This window comes from Acipenser ruthenus, chromosome 58 (assembly GCF_902713425.1).
Source record: "Acipenser ruthenus chromosome 58, fAciRut3.2 maternal haplotype, whole genome shotgun sequence".
NCBI classification, from domain to species: Eukaryota; Metazoa; Chordata; class Actinopteri; order Acipenseriformes; family Acipenseridae; genus Acipenser; species Acipenser ruthenus.
Genome location: NC_081246.1, coordinates 707,210 through 726,701, shown reverse-complemented (window position 1 = coordinate 726,701; position 19,492 = coordinate 707,210). Strand labels below are relative to the sequence as shown.

At 40.5% G+C, this 19,492-nt stretch overlaps 2 protein-coding genes across 3 annotated transcripts; both read left to right on the top strand.

Annotated features, from left to right (window-relative positions):
- The first annotated feature begins 905 nt into the window (after positions 1–905).
- Positions 906–8,035, top strand: LOC131724988 (zinc finger protein 300-like). Of its 2 annotated transcripts, XM_059018217.1 has the most exons (3): positions 906–1,447; positions 4,441–4,761; positions 5,457–8,035. In XM_059018217.1, exons 1-3 carry the CDS (start codon positions 1,120–1,122, stop codon positions 5,942–5,944), a joined length of 1,137 nt encoding a protein of 378 aa, XP_058874200.1. In that variant the 5' UTR covers positions 906–1,119; the 3' UTR covers positions 5,945–8,035. The 2 variants fall into 2 exon arrangements, with proteins under 2 accessions (XP_058874200.1, XP_058874201.1); XM_059018218.1 differs by lacking the exons at positions 4,441–4,761; positions 5,457–8,035 and adding an exon at positions 3,355–4,397.
- A 2,540-nt stretch (positions 8,036–10,575) lies between these two features.
- Positions 10,576–16,794, top strand: LOC117407606 (zinc finger protein 660-like). Its single transcript, XM_059018199.1, has 2 exons — positions 10,576–10,878; positions 14,479–16,794. The coding sequence occupies exon 2, from the start codon at positions 14,534–14,536 to the stop codon at positions 16,208–16,210; it is 1,677 nt and encodes a 558-aa protein (XP_058874182.1). The 5' UTR covers positions 10,576–10,878; positions 14,479–14,533; the 3' UTR covers positions 16,211–16,794.
- Positions 16,795–19,492: the final 2,698 nt, after the last annotated feature.

The following is a 19,492-nucleotide window of genomic DNA, read 5'->3' as shown; positions in this document are numbered from 1 at the left end:
GAAATGTCTTCATCTAGACAATGTGGGGAAGCTATAAAAAAGGCCAACTAGATGCTCGGATATATTGTGAGAAGTGTTGAATTTAAATCAAGGGAAGTGATGTTAAAACTCTACAATGCATTAGTAAGACCTCATCTAGAATATTGTGTTCAGTTCTGGTCACCTCGTTACAAAAAGGATATTGCTGCTCTAGAAAGAGTGCAGAAGAGCAACCAGAATTATCCCGGGTTTAAAAGGCATGTCATATGCAGACAGGCTAAAAGAATTGAATCTATTCAGTCTTGAACAAAGAAGACTACGCGGTGATCTGATTCAAACATTCAAAATCCTAAAAGGTATAGACAATGTCGACCCAGGAGACTTCTTTGACCTGAAAAAAGAAACAAGGACCAGGGGTCACAAATGGAGATTAGATAAAGGGGCATTCAGAACAGAAAATAGGAGGCACTTTTTTACACAGAGAACTGTGAGGGTCTGGAACCAACTCCCCAGTAATGTTGTTGAAGCTGACACCCTGGGATCCTTCAAGAAGCTGCTTGATGAGATTCTGGGATCAATAAGCTACTAACAACCAAACGAGCAAGATGGGCCGAATGGCCTCCTCTCGTTTGTAAACTTTCTTATGTTCTTATATCTACCGCCACTTTAAAAAGAAAACAATCCGTTTCTAAACAAAAATATATTGACCCACAGACTAGTAGCATTTGCAGCGGCTCTGGGGTGCAAAGCTAACTAAGCATGCGCAGTACAAAGCAGTGAGACGAAACTGCCGCCATTCCGGCTCTATAAGGGAACATTGCATAGGAGAATACAACGCAACATGTGCCAACATGGCGAACCCCGGTATCCAGTTTCATAACCTCTACATCCTGATCCCACACTTATTTTGACAGGGAGGACAGCCAATCAGTCTTGCAAGCTGGGGCTAGGGTTTATTCTGCAGACAATAATACGCGACGGTTTCACCAGGCACGCCCATTGCTAGTGACGCATGAATTTCGTTACAGGATATTGAAACGTTTGCTTTGTTTATGGTGGGGAGAGAGAGATGAGTGAATAAAATAAATTACAATCAAAGAGGATTCCGCTACTCGAGTCTCAAGCTAACAGTCAGTGAAGATGGACGTCAGCGTCTCCGTGTCGTTCTTTCAAGACGAGCTCGCCTCTACCATCGAGCACGCAGTGAAAGCGGCTGTAGACACCGTCTTGTGCCAAATCACAAAAGTTGTCGGCGGCAAATTCACTGAATTCCGAATGGAAATGGCTGGAAAGGAGAAAGAGAATGAAAGTCTGAAGCTGAGATTGGAAATATCAGAGAGCGAGTTGAAAGCAGTGCGGGAATGCATGAACGCTGCAGATGCAGACATTAAACAACCTCTCAGAAACATGAACCCCGACTGCAATGAACAAGACTTTCAGAGGAACGAGAACCAGGGATTATTTCAAGGTAAGATTGATCTTTTTGATGGTGTTGCTTGGTCATTCCAACTCTTTAAATAATCTTGTATTGGTTAGAATGTTCTCTTAAGATCCTTTTAAAGCGCTTATTATGAGTCCCGTTAATAACTCAACTCTACTGTCCTAATATAATAGCACACCAGTCTAATTGTTTGCCGGCAAATATTTTTTAGATACATTTTTGATTTTTCAGTCTGGGAGACTTTGTCATATATTTTTTAGATTCCTGATGCTGGTGGACACAACACCCTGCAACAATACTTATGTAGTTTTATTTGTGAAACGCTGCACTTTGTGCCTTAGATTTGATACTTAAGGAAATGCAAACAAACAGAACTCAACCTCCTTCTGGGAGCGCTAACTAAACTATATAGAGTCCAATCCAATCCAATCCAAACATGCTTAATAATAAAGTTACAAGAACACAGATTCAAGTTCACTGATTCAGTAATGCAGTCTGGTGATGGGACCGAAGCCTCAGCTGATTCGACCCCACATGAACCAATGGAAGCATTTGAACCACTAGGTTGTGTGACCCTTGAACGTTGTTTAGCAGTAGATGATAGGAAGGAAATAAATTATTTTTTGTACAGGGCAGCAGTGTGGAGTAGCGGTTAGGGCTCTGGACTCTTGACCAGAGGGTCGTGGGTTCAATCCACAGTGGGGGACACTGATGTTGTATCCTTGAGCAAGGTACTTTACCTAGATTGCTCCAGCAAAAACCCAACTGTATAAATGGGCAATTGTATGTAAAAATAATGTGAAATAATGTATAATGTGATAACAATTGGGAGTCGCCCTGGATAAGGGCGTCTGCTAAATAAACAATAATAATAATAATAATAATAATAATGTAACCATATGGCTCCGTGTTCACCAAGACAGTCTGGGACAGTTCAGGATTTTCAACTTGCAACCCAATGCATTCTGATAAGCGTAGTCCTGCTTCTCTAAAAGGAAAGAATGGTACCTGCGACAGGTAAAATGTACCACAATGCACTGGGTTGCAAGTTGAAAAGCCTGAACTGTCCCAAACTGTCCCAGTGAACACAGAGCCATATGGTCACTGTACTAATACAGTCTCTTTGTCAGGACTCGGCTCTAAACAGGTCCTCACCCTCGCACAGCCACACAGGCTTGTTTACTCAGGACTTTTATACTGACCTTCTCACAGTAAATTACACACAGCTGTCTCAGGTTAGCTGATCACTTAAACTATCAGCTCTTTACCTGTTTGTGAGGCATTCTGGGGAGATGAAGTCTTTTCACACACTTTTAAATGGAAGGACTATTTTTCCCCACCATTTTATCAGAGTATTTAAGTCGTGGGGTACAGACTTTGGGTAATGTGGGGCCCCCAATATACTTCCTCTCTAACGTTTCCATATACATTACCATACCGGTTATACGTCTGCTGGATTAGGTTTTGTTACTGTATTTTAAAGGAGACTTTAATTTGCATTTTAGATACATACCCTGAAAATGTGTCTGTGACGGAAATATAATGAGTTCTGGTTGTAAATCTCCCTCTCGACCTGTGAGGATACGAAGTAGCGAAAGGGAAAGGCTTTGGACAGGTTGTCCTGACAGTTCTTTCCCTGGGTCGGGAAGTCAATCAGCCTGGAAAAAGACGAGACTCCAGTGCGAGAATGTATTGACCTGGAAGGTAAAGGAGGTAGCAGCTGCAGGCAATAGAGTCAGCTGTAATCGTTTACCAAGGGGTCATGCATAATCGCATAAAAGGGGCTGGAGAATTGTAAATCTTTTCCTTCGCTTGGGTTTTGCTACGAGGAAACTGGAATGACCGGGAGATTGCCCAAAATAATTAACCAAAGGAGTTAGTGAGCGTTTTGTTTCTTTGTCTGTTTAGTAATTGTCTGTGTTTGTTATCACTAGACGGCTAAACACAGATCCGGAGCTGTCGCCAAGGGCCAGCACGAAACCGGATCACCACTGCACTACTGTCACAAATATCAGCACTTGTTTCACTAATAGCACGTAATTTATGTTCTGCACCACAAGCACTGAGACCACTCACTTTGGAACAGTGATCGTGTGCGTCTAATTGTGTGTGTTTTGTACCGTGTCTATTTGCGGGACTGCAACCTTTCATTTCATTACTGTGCAATACACATTGTTGTGTATTGCCAGCTCTTTATTATTTACTGGCGGGTCATCACACCATTGGATTATACACCATTAAATCAATCATTTTCACCCGTACTTTGTTGTCTGTGTGTTCTTGGAATTACTGTATCCGCACTGCACCTGCTATACACCTGCTATCACTTACCACTTTCCCCCGGTGTCATACACTTAGCCATGGATATTTGACTTTTTGTACTTTAAAAGTATAAGGGTCAGTTGTACAGAAAATGGATGCTTTTAAAAGTCCAGTCTAACGCATACAGCTAATTTACTTTGATACAATCCCTGAGTCAAGGCAAATAACTCACAAGGTTGATAGGAATTGTAATAAATATTTTATTTGATAACACAACAATATTTATAAAAATGGAAATGTGGTTGGGGTGAAATGTTCTTTATTTAATTTCAGCTGTAATTTGAGGCATTGATCACCCCTCTACCACATACTTCAGAAGCAATGTTGGATCCAGCCTCATCCCCAGCTCTCCATCCTGTAGTGTCTGGAAAAGTCGAAGTCTCTAGAGGCCATCATTCATGATTTGTATCTGTTGTCCAGGTGCCCAGTGAGCTCAAGCAGACACCTGCAGGGCTGGCCTTTGTCTTCCTGGCAGCTCGCTGTCCACTTCCACTGTCAAGCTCCTGGGTGTAAAGAGTTTATTCACTTGGTTGTGTTAGTAGAGGACGCTCTCTGTATTCCTTTAAAAAGCACCTCCTCAAATTGTTCCACCAGAATGACTCCATGACATCTCTCAATAGAATTCTGATAAGATGGTGTCTTTGTAGACGAACATAGCTAGTAAAAGTTATAATGTTGTACAATTTTCTTTCATACAGTTCCCAAAGAGAGCCATGCTTTGCCTAAATCTGAAGCACAGGAGGGGCCAAGGATAGAATCAGTTTACACACAAGAGGAGTCCTTTGATCGGGGGTGGTGTGCAAGTCTAAAGCAGGTTGCAAAGCTGACATGTGTTAAAGATGAAGAGGTCCCTCGACTGGAATGTGTTCCTATTAAAGAGGAATTCATAGAACAGGAATGTGTCTCCATTGCAGAGGAAGTTCCTACTGAAAATAATGTCTGTACACTTGAGGAGAACAACCAGCTGGGATCCAGCCTGTGTGATGATTGTCCACCTGAATGTGAACTGGGATTTAGAGGTAATTATACAAAACAAGAAACACTGAGCTGCCTGTTATTTTTGTAGAAACTGGTTACTAAACTCTAGAAGTGTATTGAAGATTCATAGTTTTGTCCATTCTACCTGAATTTAAGCTAGGGAGGCAGCCCAGCCACTATGTCAATGGCTTGCAACATAACTATCCTTGCTGCTGTGACCCTGCTAGATGTGCACCCACTATCATGCCTGTTTTGAATGCTGTTAGATCTTTGCTTTTCCTTGTTTCTGGTAGACTGTTTGCAGTTGTGCTGTTCTCACAGCTTTATAGTGGTGCTGGGATCACATGTCTCATCACTGGGTGATGCCAAATCCAGTCGGGTTGCTAAGTGTCACCAGAAGAAACATTTCAATACAGCACTTGCATGTAAACCTGATCTTAACTTGTATTCCTCATTGATATTAAGTGGAGGTGGAAATCAGTGACTCGTACATGTGAGTGATAATAACTGGAGTGTGTTGATAATCAAAGTGATATTCTCAAGCATTTGTATTTAATGACACCCACTATATTCAGCCTGGCTGGTATTAACAGGAGTGATGTTAAGCGGGTTTGACTGTATTCTCATCAGAGTTCACTCTAGGAGTTGGTCATGGTTATGAGGGGAAGCCCTGCAGAAGAGTGAATGTGTAAGAATGTTGTACAATAACCTTTGTCTCTCTTCTCTTTTTCTCTAGCTGCTAAAGGGAATCACACAAGAGTGGCTCCATTTCCCTGTGCTGATTGTGGGAAGAGTTTCAGTAGTTTATCACAGCTTAAAATCCACCACCGCGTTCACACAGGAGAGAAACCTTATCCCTGCACTGAGTGCAGGAGGAGATTCAGTCGTTTAACAGATCTTAAAAGACACCAGCGCATTCACACAGGAGAAAAACCTTATCACTGCACTGAGTGCGAGATGAGTTTCACGCGATCAGGAAGTCTTCAATCACACCAGCGCATTCACACAGGAGAGAAACCTTATCAATGTGCTGAATGTCTGAACAGTTTCAGTCACTTATCAAACCTTAAAAGACACCATCAGATTCACGCAAGAGTGGAGCCCTATCCCTTCACTGAATATGGAAAGAAGTTCAGTCAGTTACAGACGCTTGAAGGACACAAGAGAATTCACAGGATTTCAGACACTAGAGGACAGCTAAACCCGAGGATAACATTTGATTAAAATAAAGATATATCTGCAAAAAAGAAATGAATAAAGTTGATTGATAAATAGGGTTGCTCCTAATTACTTCAGATTAAAAACCATATACTCCTGGATGGAATATATGAACTTCTCCATCTTGTTTGGACCGTTCATCATCTTGTAGATCATTCTGATTTTGTTACATCACATTAGTAATCTATGAAATGGATTGTAATTACTTCTGCAAAATTCCACTTTCGTCTCATGCATTAGGGTTTTTATATGTAACTCCCCATTAGTGACCAAGTCTCCAGCTCTTTCAAGTGAGTGATAAGCTTTGTCAATTCTGAACTTCACACCTCAAACATAGTTGTGTTGTTGACAGGCTCTGACTGTGATATAATGCCCCCAATATTGCTCTTAACTGTATTAATATTTGTACTGTGATTCTTGAAAATGTATTTTTGTTTACGACTGTAAGTCGCCCTGGATAAGAGCGTCTTCTAAGAAATAAATAATAATAATAATAATAATATACAGTTTCATGATGGAAATGGAAAAATCTGATTTTAATCAGTAGCCTGAGACTAAATGCAAATGGTGAATATCTTGAAAATGTCCCCTTTTTGGAATTTTAATTCAAATAATTAATTTGGTTTTAAATGTTTTATTTTAGATCGCATCTAGGGGACACACAAAGGGACACTGTCTGTCTTAAATTGTAGTGTACAACTCGCTGGACAAATCATCCCCATATTCTGCTTTACAAAAACAGTTTTAAAGAATTACTCCAAAAACATTCCCTTTATATCTGTCATCTATCCTGATCTATCATTTGAGACTTATTTTAGGGAAGTTACCATTTGAGAAATATAGCCAAACTTAGACCAATTATTTCTGTATCTGATGCCGACAGACTAATGCATGCCTTTGTTTAATCTAGAATTGATTACTGTAATTATTATTATTATTATTATTATTATTATTATTATTATTATTATTATTTATTTCTTATCAGACCTCTTATCCAGGGCGACTTACAATCGTAAACAAAAATACATTTCAAGAATCACAGTACAAGTATTAATATAATTAAGAGCAAGATAAATACAATGACTTTGGTTCTAGCAAGTACAAGTATATGACAAAATACAAATCAGTAATGGAGTAGATAGTTACATCAGGATATAATTAAATACAAAATACTACAGATTAAATAACACTTGTGACAGATTACTGTACTCAAGTACAGGATTAAATGCAGTAAAATAGGGAGCAGATAAGTGCAAGTAAAGCGCATTAAGGAAGGGCGATAAGTGTCCAGAGGGAAAAGGAGTTCTACAGGTGCTGTCTGAAGAGGTGAGTCTTGAGGAGGCGCCGGAATGTGGTCAGGGACTGGGCAGTCATGACATCTCTAGGAAGGTCATTCCATCACTGCGGGGCGAGGGTGCAGGTGCGGGCTCTGGGGGCACTTCTCTCTGGTATCCGTTCAGAATACCACGGCTAGAATTCTGACTAAAACCAGGACAAGTAAACATATTACCCCAGTTTTAGCCTCCTTACACTGGCTCCCTGTGCAGTATAGAATAGGTTAAGATTTTGCTGTTAACCTATAAAGCCCTGAATGGATTAGCACCTAGTTATTTGCTGGAGTTACTGACCCCGTATCATCTAAATCACACTCTTAGATCACAGGATGTGGGGCTGCTGGTTATTCCTAGCGTCAACAAAATGAACACGGGAGGAAGGGCTTTTTCATGCAGAGCCCCTAAATGATGGAATGCCCTCCCTTCATTCATCAGGGAAGCTGGGACTGTTACAGTCTTTGTCAAGACTGAAAACCATACTTTTATAAAACTACTCTCTCATCTTGGTGGGTTTTAATGTAACTTAAATTTCTGCTTTTTAATTTTTTTTTCATATGCTGTTTTTTTAAATATGCTATTTAATATGTAGCAGTTGTGTGTGTGACATGCCTGGGGATCTTTATACAAAGGTATTGTGTTGTGTAAATGCAATTTCTTTTAAATGTACTGAGCAGTGCTTTGTGATACTTTGAATGAAAAGCACTATATAAATGTAATAAATAAATAACTATGTTGTGTTTTCCTTGTATGAAATGAATCCAAAATAAATAGAAAAAAATTCTGGAAAAACCTTACGCATGTTTAAATGTTGGAAAGGCTGTGTATCCTGTTCCCTTCATGCATTCTCATTAAAATGCTACAAGAGAAACTCGAAATAACCAGTTAATAAATATAACAAGGAGCTGAATTAAGTATTGTTAAGATGGGGGAGGATTTGTTTGATAAGTAGGGTTATTCCTAATCACAGGATCAAAAACTTACACTCACAGATTGAAAATACGTGTTGCTACATCTTGTTTGGACCATTCATCATCTTGTAGACCGTTCCGATTCCCTTTCAAGTATGAAATGTAACCATTACCATATGGGTATTTACCTCCTAAAGACCCGAAACCAGAAAACATTATATCAAAGCTGCTTGACGAGCCTGTGACGCAGTCATGGCCCGCCCCAAGGGCACAAAAAGACAGCGCTAACGGACCTCCGCAGCATTTTTCCTTTCAAGAACTGACCATCCCGTTTCCTACCAGGTACTGTACCATACCAACCTGGTGTTACAGTCACTGACCCGGGACTGTATGGACGCAGTACCATCCCAGTTCTGACCTGGTGCTAAAGTTACCAAACTGGTACTGAAGACCCGGTTCCAAAACGCTACTGACCGGTGCTTACATACCCGGTCCTGTACTAAGCCGGTCTTGTTCGGGTCTTGACCAGCCTCGTTGCTGTATTTAAGCAGACTGAGGCAGCACCTGTACATTGTTTACCAACATTCCCTCTGAGGCTAAAATGCGCACATTTTTCACAATAACTGGCAACAACCTTTGCACTCAGTTTATTCTAAATATCAACCTTAAATCGAGACTCTGACATCATCATTTTGAGAGCATTCTTGCAAAGCATTCACATAAGAACATAAGAAAGTTTACAAACGAGAGGAGGCCATTCGGCCCATCTTGCTCGTTTGGTTGTTAGTAGCTTATTGATCCCAGAATCTCATCAAGCAGCTTCTTGAAGGATCCCAGGTTGTCAGCTTCAACAACATTACTGGGGAGTTGGTTCCAGACCCTCACAATTCTCTGTGTAAAAAAGTGCCTCCTATTTTCTGTTCTGAATGCCCCTTTATCTAATCTCCATTTGTGACCCCTGGTCCTTATTTCTTTTTTCAGGTCGAAAAGGTCCCCTGGGTCGACATTGTCTATACTTTTAGGATTTTGAATGCTTGAATCAGATCACTGTGCAGTCTTCTTTGTTCAAGACTGAATAGATTCAATTCTATTAGCCTGTCTGCATACGACATGCCTTTTATGCAAACATAAGCATATTTGCATCTGTCTTGCAGCTGATTCTCTGATTTCCCTTTCTAAAAATGCACGTATCATTCGTGCAGAGCTCGCTCAATCTTTCTGCATTATTTAGAAGTATGAATACTCTGGTAAATATAAATACAAATTACAATACTCATACTTTCACGGTTTTTGTTTTATTTCCCGTTTTAAAAAAAACCCGAACATTTCAGAAATCGCCATCTCAAGCATTCTGAGCAGATCTTTCTGGAATCTGTTCAGCTTGCCACGTCAGAATTGACTGTGTCACCCCAGGAGCTCACTTTCTAGTGGGGTAATTTTTAAAAGGGGTTCGGCGGCTTCAGCCTCCACTCCAAACAAACTCGGGTTCACATCGCAGTGGAAAAAAAAAAATCACTCTCTCGAATGGATGACATCGGAAACATTTATACCAGGTGCTCAGCTCCTCCAAACCAATCAATTTACACGCATGGGAGCTGCGAACAGGAGAGCAACATTAACGTGTTCGTGTGATCAGTGCAAATCTACAGAAAGCAATGCGCCAAAACAAACGTGCTTTATACAAGGTGATACAATCAAAAAGACAACATTAAATGCAAAAGTTAATATACCACAGTGATTAATCAAACGTGCAGATGTCAACGTGACGTCAGCAACCCAGTTACAGGAGCTTTTTTTCTGTAATCAGATCATTGTAACTGATAATTTTAAGTGCAAATAAAAATCTCTCTCTCTCTCTCTCTCTGCCTCCCAGTATGTCTCCGTTGGTTCCCGCTCGTCTGGGAGTTTCAAGGCTTATTTATGGTCCTGGGTCAGCGGTTGGGGGCAATCTATCTGCGGCAGAAGTGTGGAGTAGTAGGGCAGCAGTGTGGAGTAGTGGTCAGGGCTCTGGACTCTTGACCGGAGGGTCGTGGGTTCAATCCCAGGTGGGGGACACTGCTGCTGTACCCTTGAGCAAGGTACTTTACCTAGATTGCTCCAGTAAAAACCCAACTGTATAAATGGGGAATTGTATGTAAAAAAAATAATAATAATAATTTGCTATCTTGTAACAATTGTAAGTCGCCCTGGATAAGGGCGTCTGCTAATAAATAAATAATAAGAAGAAGAAGAATAAACAAAGCAAACGTTTCTATTTTCTGCAATGAAATATAGCGTCACGGGCGGTGGGCGTGGCTGGTTGGAACTCTTGCGTATTATTGGCTGTAAAAACACTCCAATTCCATCTTGCGAGACTGATTGGCTGCTGGCCTCCCTGTCGAACCCAAGGGCGGGATCGCGTTGAGAAGAGGCGGTTATGAAACTGGATGCCGGGGTTCGCCATGTTGGCTCCTCCTGCGTTGTGTTTTCATATGTAATCTCCTGAGGAGCTTTGTATGCCGAAGCTGCTGCTCGTGCTGCGAGTCATTTGATTTGATTTATCAACGGATTTAAAACAAAACGAAAACAAACATTTATCCGAATGGTTTTACTTAAAGTGACGGTTTAGATTTGAAACGGAAGTGTTGAGATAAAGAAAGACAACAACAACAACGTACGCGCCGACCGCAGAGAGAGAGAGAGATACAGACAGCGAGAGGTAAACACAACTTTACACATTTAATTCACATTGATGTCGTGATAATAATACCACAGTACAGTACACAGCAAGTTCAGAGTGGAATTTGGAAACGGAACTGCGTCAAGTTTTAATTTTAATTACACGTATATCTAGCAGAGGTACAGGCGCTGGGAGCCACTGAACACATAACCCTGATGGAAGCCATGCACTCGGTTAATAATAATATTATGTTAAACATGTTAAAACGAAGCCAGCATCAACATACGCTTACCATACAACGTTTAGAGCAAACAGATCGAAAAGCAGGGTATAATGTTATAATCCACTTCAATATAGCAATTTAGAACTGTACTTGCTAACACAGGTTTAACTTATTATTATTATTATTATTATTATTATTATTATTATTATTATTATTAATAATGTATTTGGCAGACGCTTTTATTCCAGGCGATTTACAGGTGTTACAGGGCAGTACAGGGTTACAATGCGAAATTAATATTAATATTATTATTATTATTATTTATTTATTAGCAGACGCCCTTATTCAGGGCGACTTACAATTGTTACAAGATATCACATTATTCAGATATCACATTATTTTTACATACAATTACCCATTTATACAGTTGGGTTTTTACTGGAGCAATTTAGGTAAAGTACCTTGCTCAAGGGTACAACAGCAGTGTCCCCCACCTGGGATTGAACCCACGACCCTCCGGTCAAGAGTCCAGAGCCTTAACCACTACTCCACACTGCTGACACCCTGGGATCCTTCAAGAAGCTGCTTGATGAGATTCTGGGATCAATAAGTTACTAACAACCAAACGAGCAAGATGGGCTGAATGGCCTCCTCTCGTTTGTAAACTTACATCCATGTAAGATAAAATAGCATTCTTTGGAAGTGTATGCTTTATTCTATTCATTCTTTTCACAAATGGTGTTGTATCTTTATTATTATTATTATTTATTTCTTAGCAGACGCCCTTATCCAGGGTAACTTACAATTGTTACAAGATATCACATTTTACATTATTTCACATTATACAGATATCACATTATTTTACAAACAATTACCCATTTATACAGTTGGGTTTTTACTGGAGCAATCTAGGTAAAGTACCTTGCTCAAGGGTACAGCAGCAGTGTCCCCCACTGGGGATTGAACCCACAACTCTCCGGTCAGGAGTCCCTAACCACTACTCCACACTGCTATCTCTAACATAGCTTGGTAAACCTGCAATAGATTGCTAAGGATTACAATACAGTGACACCTCGTAAATGCAGTGATAGACTGAGGGTCTTTCAGCCAATCGGAGCTCATGTTTCATCTGCTGTATTCCATATCACAGAGAAACCCTATTCATGACATCAACCATACTAGAGTAGAATTGATTGAACAATTTTAATTAAAAAAAATAACAATGATAATTGCAAAGTATTCTTCCGCACCACAGAACAGGTGACTTGTATACAGTTTTGTAAACTTCCAGTGCAGTATCTGGCTTTACTTCACTTCTATTTGACACATTTCTGTGGTTCTGTTTCTTTGGTTCCTGCCAAAATAATATACATTAGGTATAAAAAGATTAATTTAAATATTGATGTGTATATTTTAAAATAACTGAGAGAAGGATCATACGTGGTTTATCTCTATTAAAATCTCAGTTTAGTGATATTGTTCATATTGTTTGATTTCTACCAGGGTATAAATCTATCTTTATACACTATAAAAATAAAAAAAAACATGCTGGACATGTAGAGTTTTTTATGGTTTGCAACTCTGATACAAGATGCCAATTCTTCTCTAGTATTTGGATTTCACACACACTAACTCACCACTTTCTTGTGAAGCCCGTAAGTCACACTGATCTAGTGCTGTGGGGTTTCTCTGTCCTCTCACAGATAATACTGTCCAGGGGTCTGCAGTTACAGAAGAGTGCTAATGGCTCTTCCGGAGCAGAACAGAAAGCGCTTGGCATATGAACAGCAGGGGCCGGTTGTACTAAACACAAAACTTTGTCTTGTGTGAAAGAAATGATGTCATTTCATAAGCAGTGGTTAAATATGTGGGTTGTGGGCACTATTGTTGACCATTAATATTCTTAAAAGCAATAACCGTGTTTTATTATAATGTATAAACCCGTTTTCAACATCGTTCTCAGAAAACAATAGAGATTTACACGTTGCCATGAACTACCAGTAATTACTCAAATTCAAGTTCAATAAATCTAGTTTGTTCAACGTGAGTGGATGACTCAGTACTGGGAATCTCTTCTTAGAAAGATGGTATTTATTAAGCATGCAATCAAAATACGTTCGGGAATTATTCAAAACAGTTACACATTAATATGTTAAAAGCATTACAATAAGAACTAAGGTTTTAAACAACAATTTTCCAATGAAATGGTAGTACATACTGACACTACAACGAGGCACACACAAAAGGTAAATAGATATTTGAGAGAATTGTTACACCTAGCCTGGAAGCAGTCGAGTTTCAGCGTGCAGTCACAGTCCCTTGTGTTATCTCCAAGTGTCGGGGCGTCTGATGTGGATGGAGCGCTTGAAATATCTAGTCTGCTTTTATACTTTCCAGACAGAGGTTGTTTAAATCTCCCGTTTTAAAGCTCTGATTGGCTTGTTCTTGCCGGAGTTGGGCTCGCAATCATGATTTGTTGTTGCCCCCCCCCCCCCCCCTGTCTCTTGTCTGACTAGCTCATTATCATAATTTAGGAAAGGGAAACTATAAAACATACATCACTTTTGCTAAATCATTCTGATTTTATTTTGAATTACTGTTATTTTTAATATGTCGGGAATGCGACTTTGGTTAGACATCGCAAACAGTTCATTTTCTTCTGCGCTTGTTAGGTGATTTATGAAAAAATTTAATGTTGTTGAAGCTGACACCCTGGGATCCTTCAAGAAGCTGCTTGATGAGATTCTGGGATCAATAAGCTACAAACAACCAAACGAGCAAGATGGGCCGAATGGGGCCTCCTCTCGTTTGTAAGCTTTCTTATGTTCTTAAAAACACTTGCATATTGTACTTGTAGTGGTTTTAAATCAAGAGGATGTGAAATTGTTTCAGATCTCGTGTCCTTTAAGCTGATTTGAACTGGTTGTGTTTTTTCTTTCTTTTGCTGTGCGTGTTTAGTGGACTAAACCCCCTTCCTCCACTAGGTGTGGTCGTGCGTCCGCTATATTTAGATCTCTTTGAGATTTAATTAGCCTTTGTTTCATGGACTCCTGGCATATTCAAAGTGTTAGATAGATCGTTATCACCAGGCAAAGCCAGATGTATTAGATTTAATTTGATTTAGATTTCTGTTCAAATATAGGAATACTCATGACATCTGCAATATATTTGCGATGACAAAGTCAATAGATCTACAGTGTGCTTTTTCTACATATTTTAATATTTATCTGTTTAGAAGTTTCCATGATTCTGGTCCATCTCTCCTTCCTTCCTTCCTTCCTTGTTATAGAAAATCTCCTTCATCTCACTCAATACAGCACATTTGTGAAAATGGTAATTAATGGAGTCTGGAGTTGGTAAGCCACGTTCATAGAATTTAAGGGATTGTAACAGGTTGTATTATATGTTTTTTTTAGGAAATTTGTTCAGAAGATAATACTGGATTATCCTTGTGAAAGAGAAGATTCAATAATGGAGCCAGTCCATATTAAAGAGGAGAGTCCTGCACTAGAATCAGTCCACATTAAAGAGGAGAGTCCTGTACTAGAATCAGTCCAAATAAAAGAGGAGAGTCCTGTACTGGAATCAGTCAATTTTAAAAGGGTTAGTCTTAATTCTAAACCCTTAAGCAGCTTGCAGGGCTCTCTCCCCTGTCCTGGGTGTGGGGAGAGTTTAAATCCTGAAGGAAACCTTGAAACATCTCCTCTGCATCACTGTGCTGGATTTGTGAAGACTTTCAGGGAGTCAGGAATCCCGAATGGACAGCAGCAAACAGGCACTGGAAAGACACCATATAACTGTCATGACGATTTCGGGGCAGATTTCAGACACCACAGCACCGTGGAACACCACCAGCAAGTTCTGAAGGTACAGCAGGATTCAAAGATGGAGCCTGTCCACATTCAAGAGGAGTTTCCTGAACTAGAACCTGTCCATGTCAAAGAGAAGGGTGACCACATTAAAACAAGCAGCTTGCAGGACTCTCTGTCCTGTACAGAATGTGGAAAGACTTTCAGTCAGTTACAAAACCTGAAACGTCACCAGCGAATCCACACTGGAGAGAAACAATACGTCTGTGCTGACTGTGGGAAAAGATTCAGGAGACTGGGAGATCTTAAAATCCACAAGCGGATTCACACACAAGAGAAACCATATGTCTGTACTAACTGTGGGAAGAGTTTCAAGAGATTAGCTGATCTTAAAGTCCACCAGCGAATTCACACAGGAGAGAAACCATATGTCTGTGCTGACTGTGGGAAGAGTTTCAGTCAGTTAGGAAACTTGAAAATACACATGCAAATTCACATTGGAGAGCAACCACTTAGCTGTAGTGCATGTGGGAAGAGTTTCAGAAAGTTACAAAACCTGAAACTTCACCAGCGAAACCACACTGGAGAGAAACGATACGTCTGTGTTGACTGTGGGAAGAGTTTCAGTCAGTCAGGCCACTGGAAACAACACCAGCGAATTCACACAGGAGAGAAGCCACATCACTGTTCTGACTGTGGGAGGAGTTTCAGGCTGATGGAAAGCTTGAAAATGCACCAGCGAATCCACACTGGAGAGAAATCACATATCTGTGCTGACTGTGGGAAGAGTTTCATTCAGTCAAGCAACTTGAAAATACACCAGCGAATCCACACAGGAGAGAAACCATATGTCTGTGATGACTGTGGGAAGAGTTTCAGGAGATTAGGAGATCTTAAAGACCACCAGCGAATTCACACGGGAGAGAAACCATATGTCTGTGCTGACTGTGGGAAGAGTTTCAGTCTGTCAGCCAACTTGAAAAAACACCAGCGAATCCACACAGGAGAGAAACGACATGTCTGTGCTGACTGTGGGAAGAGTTTCATTCAGTCCAGCAACTTGAAAATGCACCAGCGAATCCACACAGAGGAGAAACTGTATGTCTGTGCTGGTTGTGGGAAGAGTTTCAGGAGATTAGGAGATCTTAAAGACCACCAGCGAATTCACACGGGAGAGAAACCACATGTCTGTGCTGGCTGTGGGAAGAGTTTCAGGAGATTAGGAGATCTTAAAGATCACCAGCGAATCCACACTGGGGAGAAACCTTATCACTGCACACACTGTGGGAAGTCTTTTACTGCTTCCGGTTCTCTTAAAAGACACAAATGCAAGTTGTGAAAGTTTAGGCATAATGTGAGTATGTGTACACCCACACTCAGTCTTTTTAAACTGCAGCTTAATATAAAAACTGTGAGAACTGGTGAATGTCTACAGATGACACAGATCCATCAATATTAAACACACTGTTCTGAATCTCTTACATTACAAAGTATATTCCTATATGTTTTATAGTAGTAATATCATTGATTTCTCTTTTAAAATGTCCCTTTGAACTAGCTTTAAAACCTTGCCTGTTGTCTTTCCAACTAATGTCTGTTTAACTCTTCCTAACATAATAAACTGCATTGGAATGAAAATAAAAAAAAACTGTTTTAATCAGTAAGAAGGATTTCCATTAGCATGATTAGTAAACTGTGTGTTAATTGTGTTCTGATGAAGATTGAGGGAAATAATCTGATAAACCCAATCGTGACACTGCCCAGAGAAGTGCTGTTTTTATATTACATCTCAATGAGAAAGGGCATCATCATTTTAAAGGTTTTATAGAATTATGATTTGTACATCCCAATATATTTGTGCACAATGTTTTACATTGTTTTCAATGTGATTTATAAAAACTTCAATAAAACTGATTAATCCAAGTTCATTATTTTCTGTTTTTATCAGGCGTGAGAAATTTACGGGTTCCCCTGAAATTCTGCCTTTTCAATGTCTCCCAGTGTCATTTCTGAGATTTGAGCTGATCCAATATATATATATATATATATATATATATATATATAATTTGCAAGAGTAGTGATCTGAAGGTAATGAATGTCTTCATTATCTGCTCTGCCTAACAAACATAAATGATACATATTGTGATATAGATATTATTGTTATTGTGTGAGGTAATGTTTATTATTATTCAGTAGTTCGGGACAAACACCAATCACAAAAGGTTTTTGTACAAATATTTATTTTGGAGAATGTGGAGTATGCGATTTTACAGATAAGTATGCTGTATATACACATTCATTTGGTATCAAACCTAACTTGGTTTGAGGGCTCGCTGCCTGGCCTACTGGAGGCAGAGACCCCCATTGACAAAACCTAGAAATTGTTTTTAAGAAAGGTGGAGATGGGGAGGTGGTGGGTAACGATGAAATTGAAATGTAACTGAGAGGTAAGTGAAGAGGGTATTTATAGTGCTAACAATCTTAATTAGCTAATGTGTAAATTGAATTATTCAATTTGGTGATGCGGAGATTGGCGTCTGACCTCCTCCCGAACTTTAGTTAAGAACTTCATTTCAGGGGGCTCCCGAGTGGCGCATCCAGTAAAGGCGCTCCGCGCGGAGTGCAGGATGTGCCCTATAGCCTGGAGATCGCAGGTTTGAATCCAGGCTATGTCACAGCCGACCGTGACCGGGAGTTCCTAGGGGGCGGCGCACAATTGGCTGAGCGCTGCCCGGGTAGGGGGGGCTTAGGTCGGCAGGGGAATCCACGGCTCACCGCGCATCAGCGACCCCTGTGGCCAATAGGGCGCCTGTGGCTCTGCAGTGGAGCCGCCAGATCTGTGTTGTCCTCCGGCACTATAGGTCTGGTGGCATTGCTGTGGATCTGCAGTGCGAAAAATGACGGCTTGGCAGGAGCACGTTTCGGAGGACGCGTGTTCCAGCCGCCGTTTCCCGAGTTGGCGGGGGGGTTGCGAGCGGTGAGCCGAGGATACAGATAATAATTGGGCATGCTAAATTGGGGAGAAAACCGGGGTAAAAAAATTGCCGACGACTAAATTTAAAAACAAACAACAAAAAAAAACGAAAAAAAAAGAACTTCATTTCAGTAGTTCGGGACAAACACCAATCACAAAATGTTTTAGTACAAATATTTATTGTGGAGAATGCGGAGTATGCGATTTTACAGAGAAGTATGTTGTATATACACATTAATTTGGCATCAAACCTAACTTGGTTTGAGGGCTCGCTGCCTGGCTGACTGGACGAGGCGGAGACCCCCAAAAAGAACAAGCCGGTGTCAGTGCCGCGATTAGTTTTGAATATAGTCCACTTGACGGTTTAGCCAACCTTTAACAAATGATCATCAGCTCACAGGAGAGGAAAACAAAATCCATTTTTGGGAAATAAACCTCTGGGAATCCATGGCTGATTCGATTGCCCTTCCTCCAGGCAGGCTACTAACGCTTAATCCTTTGCGGTCCATTTATTAATTGCGCGTCAGGCACGTCAGGTCTAATTAATTTTCACACGCGCAGTTAATTTTAGACGCGCTGTTTAAAAGTATTTTTTTTCCATAGTCAAACAGGTTTAGAAACCTGTTTTTTGCGTTGCTATAATGATGTCGGACCCAGTCCGACAAAGGACCTGAGAGGAATAATTGCAATGTCGGACCCAGTCCGACAATAGACCGCAAAGGGTTAAGAGCACATTTTTGTAAAAGCATTTTTAGGATCTGTAATATTTGTTTTAATGTAATCTTGGTAAGCACTGGAGGACCAACAACCGAACTGTTTGAGTCTGGATCTCCGTGGCGAGAAGCTGCTACGATTCTGAAGGAGTGACCGGAGAACTGCTCAGCTGCGAATCCAGACCTGGAAAGAATCTGGTGAAGGTGAAAGAAGAACCAATGTCGGGTGACGATTTCGTTAATAAAACAGTGGGTCTGAGGGTGATGTGCCCTGAGAAAGATGGAGATGGATAAGAGAGAAAGGGGTCATATGGGCCAACATGGGAGTTTAATTTAAAAACAAATAGAAAAGTGTTCCCCAATCCTCCTGGTCAGTTTTACTTCTTTTGAGCAGGAAGGAAAAGGTATCAGATGAGGTGATTGCTAGGTCGGAGATACAGGGGTGAATCTGGGGGTTGAATTTATTTGAGTGCGAGGTAGACTCAAAAAGGCTAAGAGAAAAAGGGGGTTCTAAGGTTTTATCTAAAAACTGGGAGGAGTAGCCGGAGCGAATGAATGAGATGCACTGGGAGAGTATGTTGATGGTGATAGGTAGGCAAACGGGGAGACGGAGATTCTGATCGTTGAAGCCCTTTCAGAATTAGTGACATTTGTGAGTTGCCGAGTGTAGAGCTGGGGGCGCCGAAAATGAGATTGTGGAAAAACTGGATGCCGGAAATTGAAATTTTGCTGGAGGAAACTCTTATTGCTCTATTCTTAAAGGGACATAATATAGGATGATACTACAGGCATTGAAAATGATGGGAATGTTGATTGCAATGTGAACATTTTCAAAGCAATTCCAGGATGACCAGTACATTTGCAGTGAGCGGGGAGCGATGCTGAGAAGAGTTGTTTCTTGAGCCTGCAGAATCAGGGAATGCAGCGGGTGGCT